Source organism: Andrena cerasifolii, chromosome 2 (genome assembly GCF_050908995.1).
Source record: "Andrena cerasifolii isolate SP2316 chromosome 2, iyAndCera1_principal, whole genome shotgun sequence".
In the NCBI taxonomy this organism is placed as follows: Eukaryota; Metazoa; Arthropoda; class Insecta; order Hymenoptera; family Andrenidae; genus Andrena; species Andrena cerasifolii.
The window spans coordinates 9,092,858-9,109,112 of record NC_135119.1 but is presented as its reverse complement, the minus strand read 5'-3'; the positions used below and the strand labels follow the sequence as shown (position 1 = coordinate 9,109,112).

General features: G+C 37.9%; 2 protein-coding genes across 3 annotated transcripts; one reads left to right on the top strand and one right to left on the bottom strand.

Moving 5' to 3' along the window:
* Window positions 1–2,205: 2,205 nt before the first annotated feature.
* On the bottom strand, window positions 2,206–3,764 carry LOC143365975 (glucose-fructose oxidoreductase domain-containing protein 1). The gene is made up of 2 exons (XM_076806619.1): window positions 3,095–3,764; window positions 2,206–3,011 (listed from the first exon to the last, which is right to left on the bottom strand). The coding sequence occupies exons 1-2, from the start codon at window positions 3,579–3,581 to the stop codon at window positions 2,338–2,340; spliced, it is 1,161 nt and encodes a 386-aa protein (XP_076662734.1). The 5' UTR covers window positions 3,582–3,764; the 3' UTR covers window positions 2,206–2,337.
* Window positions 3,765–5,171: 1,407 nt separating this feature from the next.
* On the top strand, window positions 5,172–14,714 carry Cds (CDP-diacylglycerol synthase). Of its 2 annotated transcripts, XR_013084632.1 has the most exons (11): window positions 5,172–5,437; window positions 6,440–6,564; window positions 6,682–6,778; window positions 6,900–7,076; window positions 8,680–8,882; window positions 8,957–9,113; window positions 10,122–10,274; window positions 10,357–10,488; window positions 10,569–10,703; window positions 11,846–13,030; window positions 13,236–14,714. XR_013084632.1 is itself a non-coding variant. In XM_076806613.1 (10 exons), the coding sequence occupies exons 1-10, from the start codon at window positions 5,369–5,371 to the stop codon at window positions 11,933–11,935; spliced, it is 1,338 nt and encodes a 445-aa protein (XP_076662728.1). In that variant the 5' UTR covers window positions 5,172–5,368; the 3' UTR covers window positions 11,936–14,714. The 2 variants fall into 2 exon arrangements, 1 of the variants encoding a protein (XP_076662728.1); XM_076806613.1 differs by having other exon boundaries at window positions 11,846–14,714.
* The last annotated feature ends 1,541 nt before the right edge of the window (window positions 14,715–16,255 follow it).

The window sequence follows — 16,255 nt, the reverse complement described above, 5'->3', positions numbered from 1 at the left end:
GTATGTTTAAGTAAATTATATAAAGAAAAGTCCCAAAATGCGCTAAATTCGAAATATTGGCACCAAGTTGACCCCATCATTGGAACTGATAACCCTGACATCCTTCCTGACCCATCAATGGCATTTTTTCAACAGATAATCAATAAACAGACAAGTTGGTACTTATAAATCTGATTATTTATTATAAAAAATATGTCATTAGCCAAGAGTGAGTAGTAAAATTCTTCTGCAGGTATAAATGACATCATTGCGATGGGTACGAAAGCTGTCGATGTTGTTTTTTAGACCTAATTGAAATAATATGGGCTGTGGTGCGGTCGGTCGACGATAATAGCAGAGCGCGCGGCTCGCCTACCTGAGACGGGGTGCAATGCTGTTTTTAACATGCCACTGCAACGTTAATTTTAAAATCTACATCTTAAAAAGAAGCCTCCAGTAAAATCTCGTTATGGGCTCATCTCAGCTATGCGTTAAGCGTTCGTTGCTATCGCCACCACTTCTTGGAATCCTTCAGTTGAGAGTGAGAGAACCCGAGAGCGAGCAAGAAAGGACGAAACAGAGGACATATGATCAGGGCCGGCGCGAGGATGTACGAGATTTTCATTGTCATTTTGTTTATATGGGTGTTGGATTTCTTTATTATTAAGCGTGCGATATAGTTGTTAGCGCCCCTTTCGGCTGGCGCCCTTATGTGGCACATAACTTGCATAATAGGTTTCGCCGGCCCTGCGTATGATACTTTGTCTCGCTTTGTCTTTCACGTCCTCATGCTCTGTCTCTCTCTCTCACGCCATCGGCGGCTCGGAATCGTCGACGCTATGCGTTAAGCATTCGCCGCCAGCCCCGGAAAATGTTCCTTTTGTGCCTCGTTTACACAACGGTCAAAGATCAAACGTTATGCAAACATGTGCCGGCAGGATGTATGCAAATGGAAATTAAATTTTGCATAAATGGAGTATGGATGGGCTGTGTTGAATAAGACAAAAAATTACAATTGTATTAAAAATTTTGCTTATTTATTCAACTTATTAACTACTGCACATCTGCATTGTGTAAAATTTGAAATAACGAAAGAATATATAATAAATTAATAGCGATAGAATAAATTAATGAATTGGTAAGATTTTACATAACAAAGCGTTTGTTTGTAGTAGAATTTATCGGTATACTGTTTTCTGGACCAAGCAAAGAAATGCAAATGTTTTATTAATATATGAAACAGTATTTCGTTAATATCAATTACAGAAGATTCTATATTTTTATAAATACTATACACTTACTCTTCTACGCGAGTGCAAACATATTAAAAAAACATCCAAAACACATGTATTCATTCGCATATTTACAATGCAATAGATATCTCTCGTACGATACCAAATAAAATAAATAGTTAAAATCTAGCTTTTAAATATGTTACTTTGCATTCGGAGCTACAGTCTTCCTGGCATTATTGAAATGCTTTTTTCCCCGGATTATCGGGAAAGACCTACCCACCCCACAGTTTTGCTTCCTCGCTGCGAGCGGGAGCCTGCGGTCCCGGGTAAGCCGCCCGTTAACTACCGAGAGCAATGAAACCATTGGGCCAGGTAAAATACCCGGTACAGAAAAATATAATGTTCATGTTTTTGATAAATGTTCATGAAAGTATTACCAATGGCTTTTTTAAGATTTCTCGATGGAACTGAGTTCAAACTCGGCCCATTTTTAGCGAACGTCACTACGTTTACTAATAGCGAATTCGGTATCTCGCACTGACTCTGTGCTGGTACCAGAAAATGACTTGGATTCGTTGATTCTTATAGAGCTATCTTCGTCTCTATCAGAAACAACTAATCCAACTCATTTTCTGGCATCAGCACAGAGTCAGTGCGAGTCTGATTTTCGAGAGTTGAGACCTGAGGCGGGTTCCTCGGACGGAGCGTGGTTAAGGATGAACCAATGGTATGCTACGCCGCACGCAATTCGTAGCGTACCAACTACTGTCGTTTGCAGAAAAGAAGGCGCCCGGACGCTGAGCGGGGCAAGGTCTGACTTAGGCTCCCACCGCCTGTGTACAGTTCGCCTACTTTGTACTGGTCGACGGTGTCGCGTCGGCCAATGCGAGCAAAGTAGCCCCCTTGCCCTGCTTAGCGTCCGGGCGCCTTCTTTTCTGCAAACGACAGTACCGAGGATTCCCCGGTCCCGAATCTTTCTCGATAATCCGGGGAAGACTGTGCCTTGTAGACGACAGTTACAAATTCGTAATTAGTAACTATCTGTCTTTCTTTGCTACGTCATTGTGTCGTAACACTCAAGATTTTCATGCAGCTGGAAAGCAGTGTTTATGTAACAGTTACATCATATCGAAATGGCAGTAGCTCTTACAGCTGCACTTAACAAAGGGTTTGGGTCTGGTTCTTCCGTTAAAATATTAACCTTCACCCATTCCCGTCGTTTGTTACTTTGCCGCAACGCGTCGATAACTGCCTGTACATATAAACCATCTTCAAAAGTTGACGCTGAGAACACTGGTTCTTTTATCCAACCTTTTTTATCCTCCACAGATTGAAATGCTTCTCTGAGCGCAGCAATCATATTTCTTAATCCCTTGATGTATGGTCTTGGAATGGAATCAGCAATAGGAAATGATACATCTTGCAAACTGTCCGTATCACGATACAACGTTTCTTCTTGCCCGTTACGGCAACCGTGTAGATCTCCGCCACGCGCAAGAAGATGATTACCCCCTCCGCATATTAATACCTCTTGGGACAGCTGCCCTTGCAAATGGTTGCTTAACGTTGCCGTCACCAAAGTGCCGCCGCTCAGTTCCATTTGAAAGTTACAGAAATCTGGCGACGTCACATGCCTTATTCCATTTATATGTTTTGTAGTCTGAGTGAAAGTACGAACTACCGCGTGTACTCTGGAGGCCCGTTGACCGATCAAATGAAAAATTAAGTCTATCACGTGGCTTCCTACCAGTGCTAAAATGCCTCCTCCCATCGTATCGTCGCATAACCAATCGTATCCTGTAAAAATACATAAAATTGTACGCAGATCAGCGTTAGTATCTCTCTAAGAAGAGTAATCGTTCAATTCGAAATTAACTTACCATTGTGCAACAAACTACCCATATGTACTCTAATTTCTATGACATTCACAGGGCCGTTCAAATACCCTCCCTCTAGAGCTTTCTTCATATGAACGAACGCTGGTAGGAATCTTAAGCTATGGTTGACGATACTTATCAAAGAAGGGTAATATTGCGCAGCTCGCACCATTTTTAAAGCTTCGCTTTGGCTCAAGCCAGCAGGTTTGTCGCAAACAACATGCTTCCCTATTCCCAAAGCTTTCACCGCAATTTGCGCGTGTAAGCTGGGAGAACACATAATAAATATCAAATCGACGTCTTTTCTAAGAAGTACGTCATCTATTCGACTGGTATGAAATGGTATTTCAAGATCAGTCGCGACTTCCGACACTTCCGCCAACGTGCGGCCCCAAATAGCTTCGATTCTGAAACCTTTTTCTCTCAGAAAAGGAATAATTATCCTCACGATACTTCCCGTACCAAATACTCCAATACCAGGCAACGTCATAGTGTGTTGTTAATGTTTCTCCCTACGACTTTGGTCTTTATCAAACAATAGTCAGTTTTATTCGTTTAAGTTTCAATTATGAAGGCATTCTAATAATTTACAAAATATTTACTTCTTCTAATCATCATTGATACTCTGTATTTACCAACTTTCATAACACTGACCACACTGACAATCATTCGTAATCATCGCCCCTGTAACAAAACAGAAACACTAATAGCGAATTCGGTATCTCGCACTGACTCTGTGCTGATGCCAGAAAATGAGTTGGATTAGTTGTTTCTGATAGAGACGAAGATAGCTCTATAAGAATCAACCAATCCAAGGCATTGTTTGGCACCAGTGCAGAGTCAGTGCGAGTTACCGAATTCGCTATTGGCATTTTCTTATTTCCGCTACGCCATCTGGTGGCGAAAATTAAAGCAGTCTAATCGGGTTAGTTGTCACCTGTTATTGGCAGTATTGGGAATTTCGACTGTTTGATGATCGATTTTGTAAAATTTGACAGACTATTTAATGACAAAAACATTTTTGCAATATTTCAATACTTGTGTGACACCAGTCCTGTAACGCGATTGACTCGATTACAGAGCTTACTTTAGTAGATGGCGCTCTCACAATATTTCCCAATAAGCTGCACACAGGGTGAAGAGCAGTGAACGGCGGAAAATACAGGAATAATTAAACTATTTCGCGGAGGGGGAATAACCAATCAGCGACTATGAATACCGGCCCTCGTTGTTGCGACTTGCGATCCTCGCCTTAGCGGCATTTAGCGTAAGTTCTTAAAGCGCGAAGTTCGAACTTTAAAGAGTTATGGATGAAGTTTATTACATTTGAAATTTGTCTTCGCTTCCTCCCTTATCGCTCGAAAACAATGTATTAATTTTAAAAAGAGGAACGAACGTACGAAGAAGCCTGTTTCTTCGCCTCGCAATTCATCACTGTCGTTGTAAAAGCACGGACGTATTACAATAAAGCCCAACCTTTGATCAATCTTTAAATATCTTTGTTCTTTTCTTAATAGTTCCGGTTAATATTCAATAGTTAAATTTAGTTCAGTTCAATAATCTTTATTTCCACCGAACTCAGCGGTTCTAGTGCCATGCAACTTTGCCAAATTTCCGAAGGGTAGCCAATTCCGGCGCCTAGTGTACCTTGCTTTATTTAAAACACCCGCACTTCCACGAGCAGAGCGGTTCAGCGCTCCACGGGCACCAACCCGCGTTCGCATTTCAATATCTCCATTAGGAAGATAAGCATCACTTGGCGGGTACTGGGGAAAGATGGGTGACTACCTTTCTCCCGGTTGCGCCGCTGCTGCTGGGACCCGAAGGAGAGAGAGAGGAGGAAAAAGATAAAGGACTAATAGTTCGTTGAGCAATATAAAGCGATATAGGCTGTGAAACGCCATTCTGTTTAACAGGAAAACCAAAAATACAAATACAAATACATTAAAATACGTAACAACGCTCAAAACTAGCGTCGAACGTCAGCATGAAATCACACCTTAAGCTTTCATTTTAGTTTTTTCCCCCATTGATTTTCCGACGGGACTCGAAATAAGCCGAACGTCGACCAACGTCGACGACGGCAGTACCCTGCGTTTAACCTGTCAGTTGCGTTGCGCGAACGTGATAGGTGCATGTTACGTCCGCTCTGTTCAGTTGATTATTTAAGCATGTAAATATGCAGTTGAGCCATACGAATCAGTGGTCGCAGTGCTGCTCATTACCTTAGGTTCTCGTGCCGAATACCACTGTCGTAAATCATTAACCGCGTAGAAAATGTCGGAGATCCGTAAAAGAACCGTCGGCGATGCGTCGGCAGAAGCGCGGGACGTCAGTGACGACCAGGTATATATAAACGTGCCTCTCTTGTATCCGAAAATCCATCCCTCGCTCGGCTGCGCAGCAGTTATTTCGCCCGATCTATTTTCTCGTCGTTTCGATCGTACCGCCCAATCAATCGAATTGGTTGCGCTGACCTTTGCATTTTGCGGCATGCATACATATTAAGATGATCGAATGATCGCTGTGACAGCTACTAGCTACGTACTTAATACTAAACCATTGTGATCACGCTGCTACGCTACTATTATTTTTACAACGTAGCTATAGGAGTCTTGCACACGTATCTTTTTTCTACAGCTATACATGTGCGATTTTAAATCTGTACTGTATCGTGTTTATGTTAATTTCGGCGAACGAAGCATTTCTCCGTTTTATTCATAGTTCTACTGCTGTTGCAAGACTATAAGTAGCATTCATTAAGAGATAATAATTTGATAAGAGAGAGAATGTCGGGAGTCTGAATTTCGATATATATAGGCACTTGTTTATATTCATTTTTGAATGGTATTTTTATTTAATCTATTTTAGCACGTAGTGAACCGTATATGCGTATGTTTTCTTCCTCATCTACAGAGTTATAAGGGCGTAATTATAAAACATTGGCTTATCTTCTCATTGAAGCCATGCGAATTCTGATTGACCCCTTTCTCTTTGATTGATAATGTCAAGTGATTCCGTGTTGTATATAGTGCATACCTACATATATACATAAATGTTTATTTTAATTATAATTCTTTTACACAACCCTATTGCTATCTCTTCTTCTATTTTTAATACAAAATAAATCGGAAGTTCCTTTTCATGAAATTATATTATTAAAAAGTAAAATATTATTATAGCCTTTAGGAATTAAATTACAAAGATTCTCCAAGAGCAATTGCATATATCCAATACTATCGTCTCTGCTTTTCATTCAATGCTTTTAATCTACAATGAATTAAGATTACACGTTCCGACACTTACGATTATATTTATTGCAATAACATTCATGAGTGTATCGCGCAGAAAGAAGACGCAGAGTCCGAAGACGATGCGAAATTGGAACTGGAAGACTTGGCTCAGAACTTACCACAAGGAACGGATCATACCCCACACATTTTGGATTTAGTCCTTTCCGGCTTACCCGATCGGTAAAATTATCCGAACGAATGAATTTAATTGTATAAAATGGCAAAGCGGATTGAAACCCTCAATTTAAATGCATATTCAAATCAATTTACAAAGGATATTAAATTGTTTGTTTATAGCTGGAAAAATTGGGTGATCAGAAGTATTTTTAGCTGGTTCATGATTGCTGGATTTTGTGGAATTATTCATATTGGACCATTAGCGCTGATGGCCACGGTAAGTTTCTTTTCTATCAATTGTCTAAGCTTCCATTTGTTTCAAATAATCATGTTAGCGTACGTAACTGCGAACGAATGAAATTTCAGTACTTTTAAACAGTATGCACGTTTGCTTACAGACACTGGTTGTGCAGGTGAAATGTTTCCAAGAAATTATTAATATTGGGTACGCTGTTTACAGAATTCATGGTTTACCATGGTTCAGATCTTTATCCTGGTATTTCTTAATTACTTCCAATTACTTCTTTTATGGAGAAAATTTGATGGACTATTTTGCCGTAGTGATTAATAGAACAGTAAGTATACTTGCACCATTTTTATCCAATGAAACTAATTTATGCCCGGCGCAGAGGAGCGGTTCGCGGCAGTTTGCCGCTGCGTTCATTCGCGGTGAAGCAATGCCTGCGTTCGTCAAAACAAACGCAAACATACCGCTTGAAGGCTCCCCCAAATCAACGCGAATTTCGCGGCGCGGAGCGGATCCGCCGCGGAGCAGATAAGGCTGCCCATAAACCACCATGTATAAAAAAACTGCTGCCTTATGTGATCCGCGGCGCGGAGTGGATATTCGCGTTGGTTTCGGGGAGCCTTCAAATTTATGTTCTGCTAACGTGCGCGGCAGATTGCCGCAAACCGCTCGTCTGCACCGGACCTTAAGAGGCTGTTAATAACAACACTCTGTGGTATATAAATGTAAGAATGGCACTTGAATCGTTTCATACATTTTTATGAACATTCCTAAGATCGGTATCAGATATATTGGCCGGTGAGTTTCGCGAGGGGTATTCTCCCACCTCACAGTTTGCCTGCCTCGGTGCTCCTTTTCTCAACGTTTTCTGACTCGCTCTCTTTCCATCTCGCTCTCGCCTTCGCAGAACAAGAGCGAGCCAGAAGTGGTGGGGCTAGTGCTAAGCTTCTGGCGTGTAGGCCGAACCGAGCTCTCAGCGTAGAAATAAACACATCAGAATAGGTGTGCGTTAGCTCCGAAAAAATTCAGGAGCTTTATTGGTCAGAACATTGATTCTTTCTCGATAGCTTCATCTCGTATTGGTCTACGCATAGCTCCGTAACGCACACAACTATTACGCTAAGAATAAATAACACCCAAACGACTAGGTTCAGGCGGAGCCGAGCAGCGTTTCCGTTACCCCACCATACCCTGCGGGGGCTGTGCGACTCCAACTGACAAATCCACGATCGTCAGATGGTGGTGACTGATTTCTCCTCGATCGCTGTTCCCGAGAACGAATTCACCAGTCAATATATCTAAAACCGACCTTAGTAGTTACATAAAATCAATGAATAAAGCTTCTCCAAGCGTTATCTTTGTATAATTTGTATGGTTTCCAGTTCTACTTTGTTAGGTTTCTATTCGGTTGTTGGTTCTTCCTCTTTTTTTTATCAAATGCCACAGGCATAAATTAACCAAAATGAAATTAAGAAATTTCTCTTTCTTTTGTTAGTATATCTAATAAATGTTGAGCTTATACTATTATATAAGACAATTTAATACTTTTAAAAAGCTAGGAATGTATGGTAAAGGTACCAGTAGTTGACCATGTATCAGTAGGTGACAACTTTTCAGAAAAAACGTGAGAAATAAGGTTTTTAGAGGTGCAACTATCTCTTTTCAACAGCGCGCCGCGGCTCCTAATACCCACAGTTCGCCACTTCTAAAAACCTTATTTTTCACGTTTTTCTGAAAAGTTGTCAACTACTGATACATGGTCAACTACTGGTAAATACATCAACCGAAATGACGTAAGTTTAGGAATTAAATTAAATATATATAAATAGTAAGTTGTCTGAAGTGTATGATAGGATAAAAGATTTCTAAAGGGAAATTTAGAAATCACATGAAATACTTGAGCAAGGAATTACTATTTCTTTTCTTTACAGGAATATTTGCGGGTACTTGTTACGTATCACCGTTTTATTTCGTTTTGTCTATATATTGTTGGCTTCGTATGGTTCGTATTATCACTTGTAAAGAAATATTATATGAAACAGTTTTCCCTGTTCGCTTGGACACATGTCGCTTTACTTATTGTTGTGACACAAAGCTATCTTATTATAAAAAATATTTTCGAAGGTTTGATATGGTAAGCCAGTTGTTTATATAAATCAATATTCTTTAACACATTATTCTGTAATAATACATATTTCTTTGGTTCAGGTTTATTGTTCCAGTTAGCATGATAGTGATAAATGATGTAATGGCGTACATGTTTGGTTTCTTCTTTGGTAAAACGCCATTGATTAAATTGTCTCCCAAAAAGACTTGGGAAGGTTTTATAGGTGGTGGTATTTCAACAGTTATACTTGGTTTACTGGTAATGTTACATTTTAATTTTCTAAGTAAAATACTATATATCGATGGCTTAGTGCATACATATCCTATGTCTCCTTTTTGCGTTTTTGAGAAAAACAGGTTCAATCATTCAATGGTACTTTATAATTAAATAAATACTTTCTGTGCCATATCATGGAAATCAAGAAAGTCACTATGCACATTGTTTGTCCTCTGGCATGGACATACAACATTTGTGCACCCAGCATAGTAGATTCAGGGACATACAATAAACAAAAATGTCATTTTTTACACATTTATAAAAAAAAGATAAAAATGTGATTTTTATACAGCATAAAGAAACAGTCAAGAACTATTTGTTGCATATAAAAAACTCAAATTTCATAAAAAGGGGACTTACAATATGTGTGCACTAAGCCATCGATACGTACAATCTGTTCCACAAGAGCGTGTTCCTCGTTTCTCCGAAAGGAATCATTAGATTTAAAAAAAAGTCTTTATTGCCGAAAAGTACGTTTTATGAATTAATACGCAATTACCTATTTAGTACATGGTCCAGTCTCCGTTGTTGTCGATAATCGCTTGACACCGTGTAAACACGCTTTCAACTAACTTTTCTGCATACTCCGAAGTTGAAGACCATATTTCTCGAATTTCTCGAGGTAACTGCTTGAATATACGTTTTCCTTGAAGCTTGTGCTTTATGAACCTCCGAATTCTCAAGGACCCACTCCTTCTTAACCCCTCAACGACCACCTCAGTATCTAGTACGCACCCTCCGTTTTCCACTGGTCGCCCGCCTCCGTATCTCGTACGGGCCTTAAAGCCGCATTTCCTACACCGCCCGGGAAAACAGTGGAGGTTTTCGTTCCGAAGACCCGGGCCTCACGGTCAGTTTTTCGTTTCAGGGGTCGGTCGTTGAGGGGTTAAAGTACAGGGCCGTGGCTACGAGGAGCACGCTCTTCTGTACATACTGTAGATACTGCTGTATTTTAGTGGTCTTACAAATTTAAATCAAAATATGTTTCAGGTATCGTATATCATGTGTCAGTATCACTACTTCGTTTGTCCTATTGAGTATAGCGAAACTTTAGAACGAATGACTATGGATTGTGAACCTTCTCCACTTTTTCAACCACAGGAATATACTTTGCCTGGTAGCACGCAAGTTCTATGGAAAATGGTAAACAGCTTATGAAATCATGAAAGCACGCGATGAGAACATATAATAAAAAATAGTTAATAATAATTACATTCTTCCACAGGTCAGTGGAAAGTCTACCGTAACTCTGTATCCTTTTCTACTTCATTCATTGTCAATGTCAGTATTTAGTTCTGTGATCGGACCATTTGGAGGCTTCTTTGCAAGCGGTTTTAAGAGAGCATTCAAAATTAAGGTAATTCCAGCAGATTTTTCTCACGTTATACCTAAGTCCCATTGAAAGTAAGATGTTTCTACTTTATATAATTATTATAGGACTTTGGAGATATTATTCCTGGTCATGGAGGAATAATGGACCGATTTGATTGCCAGTATTTAATGGCCACATTTGTAAATGTTTATATATCTTCGTTTATTCAAACCGCTTCGCCGCAAAAACTTTTACAGCAGGTAAAATATAAAGAATTACTTAATGAAATCACGTAGTTTTTTTAAGCGTTTTTATTAGAGCTGGAAATAATATTGCAAAGGAGTAGATCGAGGGGTCATACCTAGGTGGAGGACGAAAAAGAACGTCATTTTCAGGAATTTTTTGTGAAAAATGTGATGTATGTTTGTTACAACTATTTCCTTATTTTAGATGTACATATATTCAGCAACCCTCAGTAATTTTGTTGTAGGAAAATATTAAATAATGAAGGAATAACAGCCACTCTCGCGGAAGCTGTTTTTATAATGGCGCTGCGCGGTGAGCGCGATTTCTCTGAGCCGGATCATCTGAAATCAGAAAGTGAAGAAGATTCTGTTAATATATGAATTTATCCGGTTCGCGAACGAAGGATTTAAAAAAAAAATGATCTCTGACAAAATGGCGACCGTTTAACGCAAAATACATGACTTTTCGATGTCTGAATTGTTCGTTTTTCGTGAATTAAAAAAAGAGTTTTCGTCAAAAACAAAAATCCTTCGTTCACGAACCAGATAAATGCATATACTTACAAAATCTTCTTCACTTCTCGATTTCAGATGATCGGGCTCAGAGTGGCTGCTATTCGTTCATTTTTTAATATTTTCCTATAATAAAATTACTGAGCGTTGCTGAATATATGTACTTTTAAAATAAGCAAATAGTTGTAAAAAATACAGATTAGATTTCCCACCAAAAATTCCTGAAAATCACGTTTTTTGTTCGCCTGCCAACTAGGCGTGACCCCTTAAGAGAAATCGTGCATTAATTTATTAGAAAAATTCATTTAATACGACTATGACCAATTAAATGTAAAAGCCGTTCAGGACTTCCGTTTAGTACTAATTACTGCTATTAATATTGTTTTCAAAGTCTCTTAAATTTCACGTACTTCATTTGTGAATACAATTTGTGCGAGATTTAAGAAGCAGTATAACAATACTTTTAACTTGTCTGATTGATAAGTTTAAATTTTCATAGAATGAATTTATAAGCACGTCATATCAACAATAATTACAATTTGACTTTAAGCTGTAATTGTTGAATTTCAATTTCCAAAAATATGTTGTATACGTTATATAAGTTTGTCCGCACTTTACATTTATATCGACTTTATGTACTGCAGGTCTACAGTTTAAAACCAGAGCAGCAATTACAGTTGTTCCAAACATTAAAGGATTCACTAGATCACAGGGGTTTGTTGAAGGTTTATTGATGTCCTGGCATCAATTAAAATTATGAATTATTTGGCTTTCTTTTGTATAGCAAATTGTGTTGGAAAAGACTGCTTACTGTCGTTTCTAACATACACATTCAGATATTGTATGCAATGTATGTTTGTAGAAACAACATTAATCATAACTATGATGATATATTAAACTATGATGATAAAATTGATTTTATAATTAGAAAATTGAGAAACATGCAATATTTGCAACTTTTTTGCATTCCGTAACAAACAATCCATTTTCTTTCGAACAGAAACTTTTATTGAACTGTGATGATGATGATGATGATGATGATAGAAATTCGACTAGGGTAGATGTAGCATTTCTGGCCATTGCACTGTTTTTGGCCATGTGCATAATTATCTTGCTTTTAAATTGCTTGCAGATCATTATTATGTGGGGAATTTCACATCATAAATATTTTGTTAAGTATACCGCCAGAAATATAAGGTTACATTTATTGGTTACGCGGGAAAATATTATATTCTTTAAGCAGTGGCCAAACCTGGTACAGTAGCTTAAAGTGGCGACAAATGGTGCATCCACCCTACTGTAAGTGTTTCTTTTCTAACAATTAAACCAAAGATTGTCGAAAGTACATATTATGTGTTGTAGAGAATGAAATTTCCAAAATTCTTATATATATACATATATATATATATACACGATTATTTGTATCCTTCTTCTAAAAGTTAGAAGGTAATAGCGACTTTATCGGTGAAGATAAATTTCATATAAATATTGTTCCACGACCAGATAGATTTACTTGAATCGATCGGATCTCAATATATTTTTAAATCCTCATTATGCATTTAAAATCTGTAGCAGTAGAGACGAATCTCGTTCATCAAATTATTATAGCTAATTTTGTCTGACAAAACAATAAGCCTCTATATTTTCTGACAGAGTATTATCGATTGTATAATATTAATTCTCGTGTAAACTGTTTCTTAGTTTGCTACTATAGTTTATATGTTATGTATGTATTAATCTGTTCATAATTAACACGGTCACTATCTACGAGTCACATGTGAGTCGTCAGTGTGCGTTTATATGTACATCCATGTAAAACATATGTTTACGTACTGTGCCCCGATGGATAGAAGTCGGTCGAGAAACTCTAGGGCCCGATTATCAGGTCCGAATAGTATATCCCTATTGGCCGGCGCAACAACGCCGATGAATACAAAGTAAGCAAACGGGACACGGGCGGCGGTAGCCAATGCGAGCGAAGAACCCCTCGTGCCCCTGTGACATTTCAACCGACTTCTTTCCATCGGACCACAGTACGTATGTGATTCATTGGATAGTTCAAAATGAGATGTACCTGTACCTGTAGACGTATGGGGATATATTCCGAAAAATACTCTGACAGTGAACGTGTTACCCTTTAATCACTGTTAGTAGCAAAGATCATGAAAATAAATTATAACATTTTTTGTTATAGTCAGTGTCATGCGAACGTTCAGATTTTACGGAAGTACTAATTCTCGGCTTCTACTTACATTATTGCAAAAGATTCTGGGTAAAAGAAGCCTATTACAAATCTAGCGAAGTGCAATAATGTGATTACTGCAAATCAAAGATGTTATCTATATGTTATTAATAATCATAGATTTTACTTATATGTATGTTTAAAAAAATGTGTTTATGAACGTCATGACACTGAACATTGAATATCATCGTGTTTTAAACATACATCTGTAAAGAAGATATGATACAGAAGGATTACATCCACTTATTTTTAATTTTATAATAAGACGTTTTATTACAAGCAGAACAAGAAAAGGGTGAAATGGAAATGTAACTGTTTTTCACAGTTAACTATCTTTACTGGAATATTCGATTTTTTTTATTTTACATATGACGACTATCTGTGTCGTTGAAACGTGAAACAATTTCGAAATTTACCGCAAGATTGAGAAATCTTATTGGAATTAAAATATCGACACATTATCAATGGCTTAGTGCATCAATATTGTATGTCCACTTTTTGTGAATTTTGAGTTTTTATATACGTAACAAATAGTTCTTGACTGTTTCTTTATGTTGTATAAAAATCACGTTTATATCTACGTCATAAATTTGTGGAAACTAATATTTTCGCTCATCGTATGCCCTTGAATATTATGTACTATTATAAATTTAAACCTGTTTTTCTCGAAAACGCTATAAGTGAGCGTAAAATATTTGTGCACTAAGCCATCGATATGTTACGAAATATTGTGTTCCACCTTATTCCATAGTTGTATTTAAAATTGTGCCAATTGTCCATAGGAATAAGCAAATCAGCAAAAGTATTATGTGAATTACGTGAATGGATGTCAACATGGCACAACTACTTAGTGGTATTTTCGTGTGATTACATTACATTTCCAATTGAAATTTTTTGTATGCTGCATACAATTAATTCAAATACGCTTTGTAAGCAAATTACACTGTACCTAATTCCAAACTAAATATTTGTACTTTCCTTTATCATCGGACGCTTATACGTTAAGAAATGTTTCAATGTTGAGAATAAAATGTTTACATAACTATATGTGTACACAAAATGAGAGAGTACAGTAAAATAGAAAAATGGATAACTGTAAGTATATTTATTTAATAGAAAGCATAATAAAATGGATATATATGGACGGAAGATTTATGAAGTATCCAGTATGTTACTACTATCATAGATTCTCAACTAAATGGTGACTTAAGTCTAAATACATGGTGATATATTTGTGTAGTAGTACAAAGAAATAAACCATATAAACGTTATTCTCAATATTTTAATACCTACTATTATACTTGAACCTGTTAAATTTAAGTGTTTATTTATACAATTCAGACAGCACAACAATTTCATTGGGGCCAGGAAGTGCAGTTTATTAAATAAGGTAATATGTATCATAATTCTGTAAAATTTCATTCATCGAAAATGTCCAAAAGGTATTTTATTCTAAAATATGGCTATGGGACGGGAGAAGTCGTAGTGGATGGCTTGTGATTGGCGGAGTAATACGCATGCGGTGCGCTTTATTTGAAATGGAATACTGAATGCTTATATAGGGTGTATTCCAATTGAGATGCGATTTCATGCTGACGCTCGACGCTCGTTTTGAGCGTCAAAATCAGTTACGTGATCGGTCCACGAGACTTTCAGCGTCCACGCTCGTTTTGAGCGTCAGAACCAATCACGTGACTGACGCTCAACCAACGAACTGGCGAGTCAGAGTGAACGAGCGTCAACCGGACAAGTACGGAAAAGCTAAATAGAGTTTAGCCTTTTCGCTTGATGCTGAAAGTCACGTGGACCGATCACATGACTGGTTTTGATGCTGAAAACTCTAGACCTAAAAGTGCAATTTCATGCTGACGCTTGAAGCTCATTTTGAGCGTCAAAACCAGTCACGTGATCGGTCCACGCGACTTTCAACGCTCATTCACTCTGACTCGCTCGTTCATTGGTTGAGCGTCGGTCACGTGATTGGTTTTGACGCTCAAAACGAGCGTCGAGCGTCAGCATGAAATAGCACCTTTAGTTGCGCACTAAGCAGTGACGAATCTGAAGTTCTGCATTACTCATCACATTAATTATTAAAATATGCTTATATGCATACACTTATATATTACTTATATATATGTACTTAATATGAGCCCCTCAATTATGTTGTTTTTGAGGCTACTTTCATCGGGGAAGCATAAGGAACCCTGATAGCCAGATCTGGGCAGCAGAATCTGACATCAGAACCGTAGTCGTCTGTGGTGTCCGCAGATGGCTGCGTTTTGAGGTGCAGAGTTTGATTTCAGTGCCTGATGTCAGATCGGCAGCAGATTCTACCGTCTGCTACGGTTCTGACGTCAGACTCTGCGCTCTCATGCCAGAGCTAGACCCTGCTACCAATCTGATGTCAAACTGGAGACAGATGATTATCAGGGATCGATTGACGTCACTTTCGCAAAGCTCTGATGAGTAATGCAGAACTGCAGCAAACTTCAGATTCGTCACTGCTTATAATGTAGTGCGCAACGGTATACTCTCAGCCATCTTGTGCCGGTCAACTAGTGCTGTCATCTGCGGCTTCTTGATTCAAACTTTTCGTGGCATTTGAATATACATCATTTTGTATATTTCGTCATGATTTATGTATTTATAAAGGATATACCTATAAGTACTAAGTAGTGATTCATATAAATTAATCTTATTATGTAAAATGAAGCTTTAATATTACGATAAAAGGAAGTAAAAATAACATTATTCCTATTAGCATACGTCAGGAATGGAAAAAGCTCTGCAACTGTTAGTTTTTATCTTATCT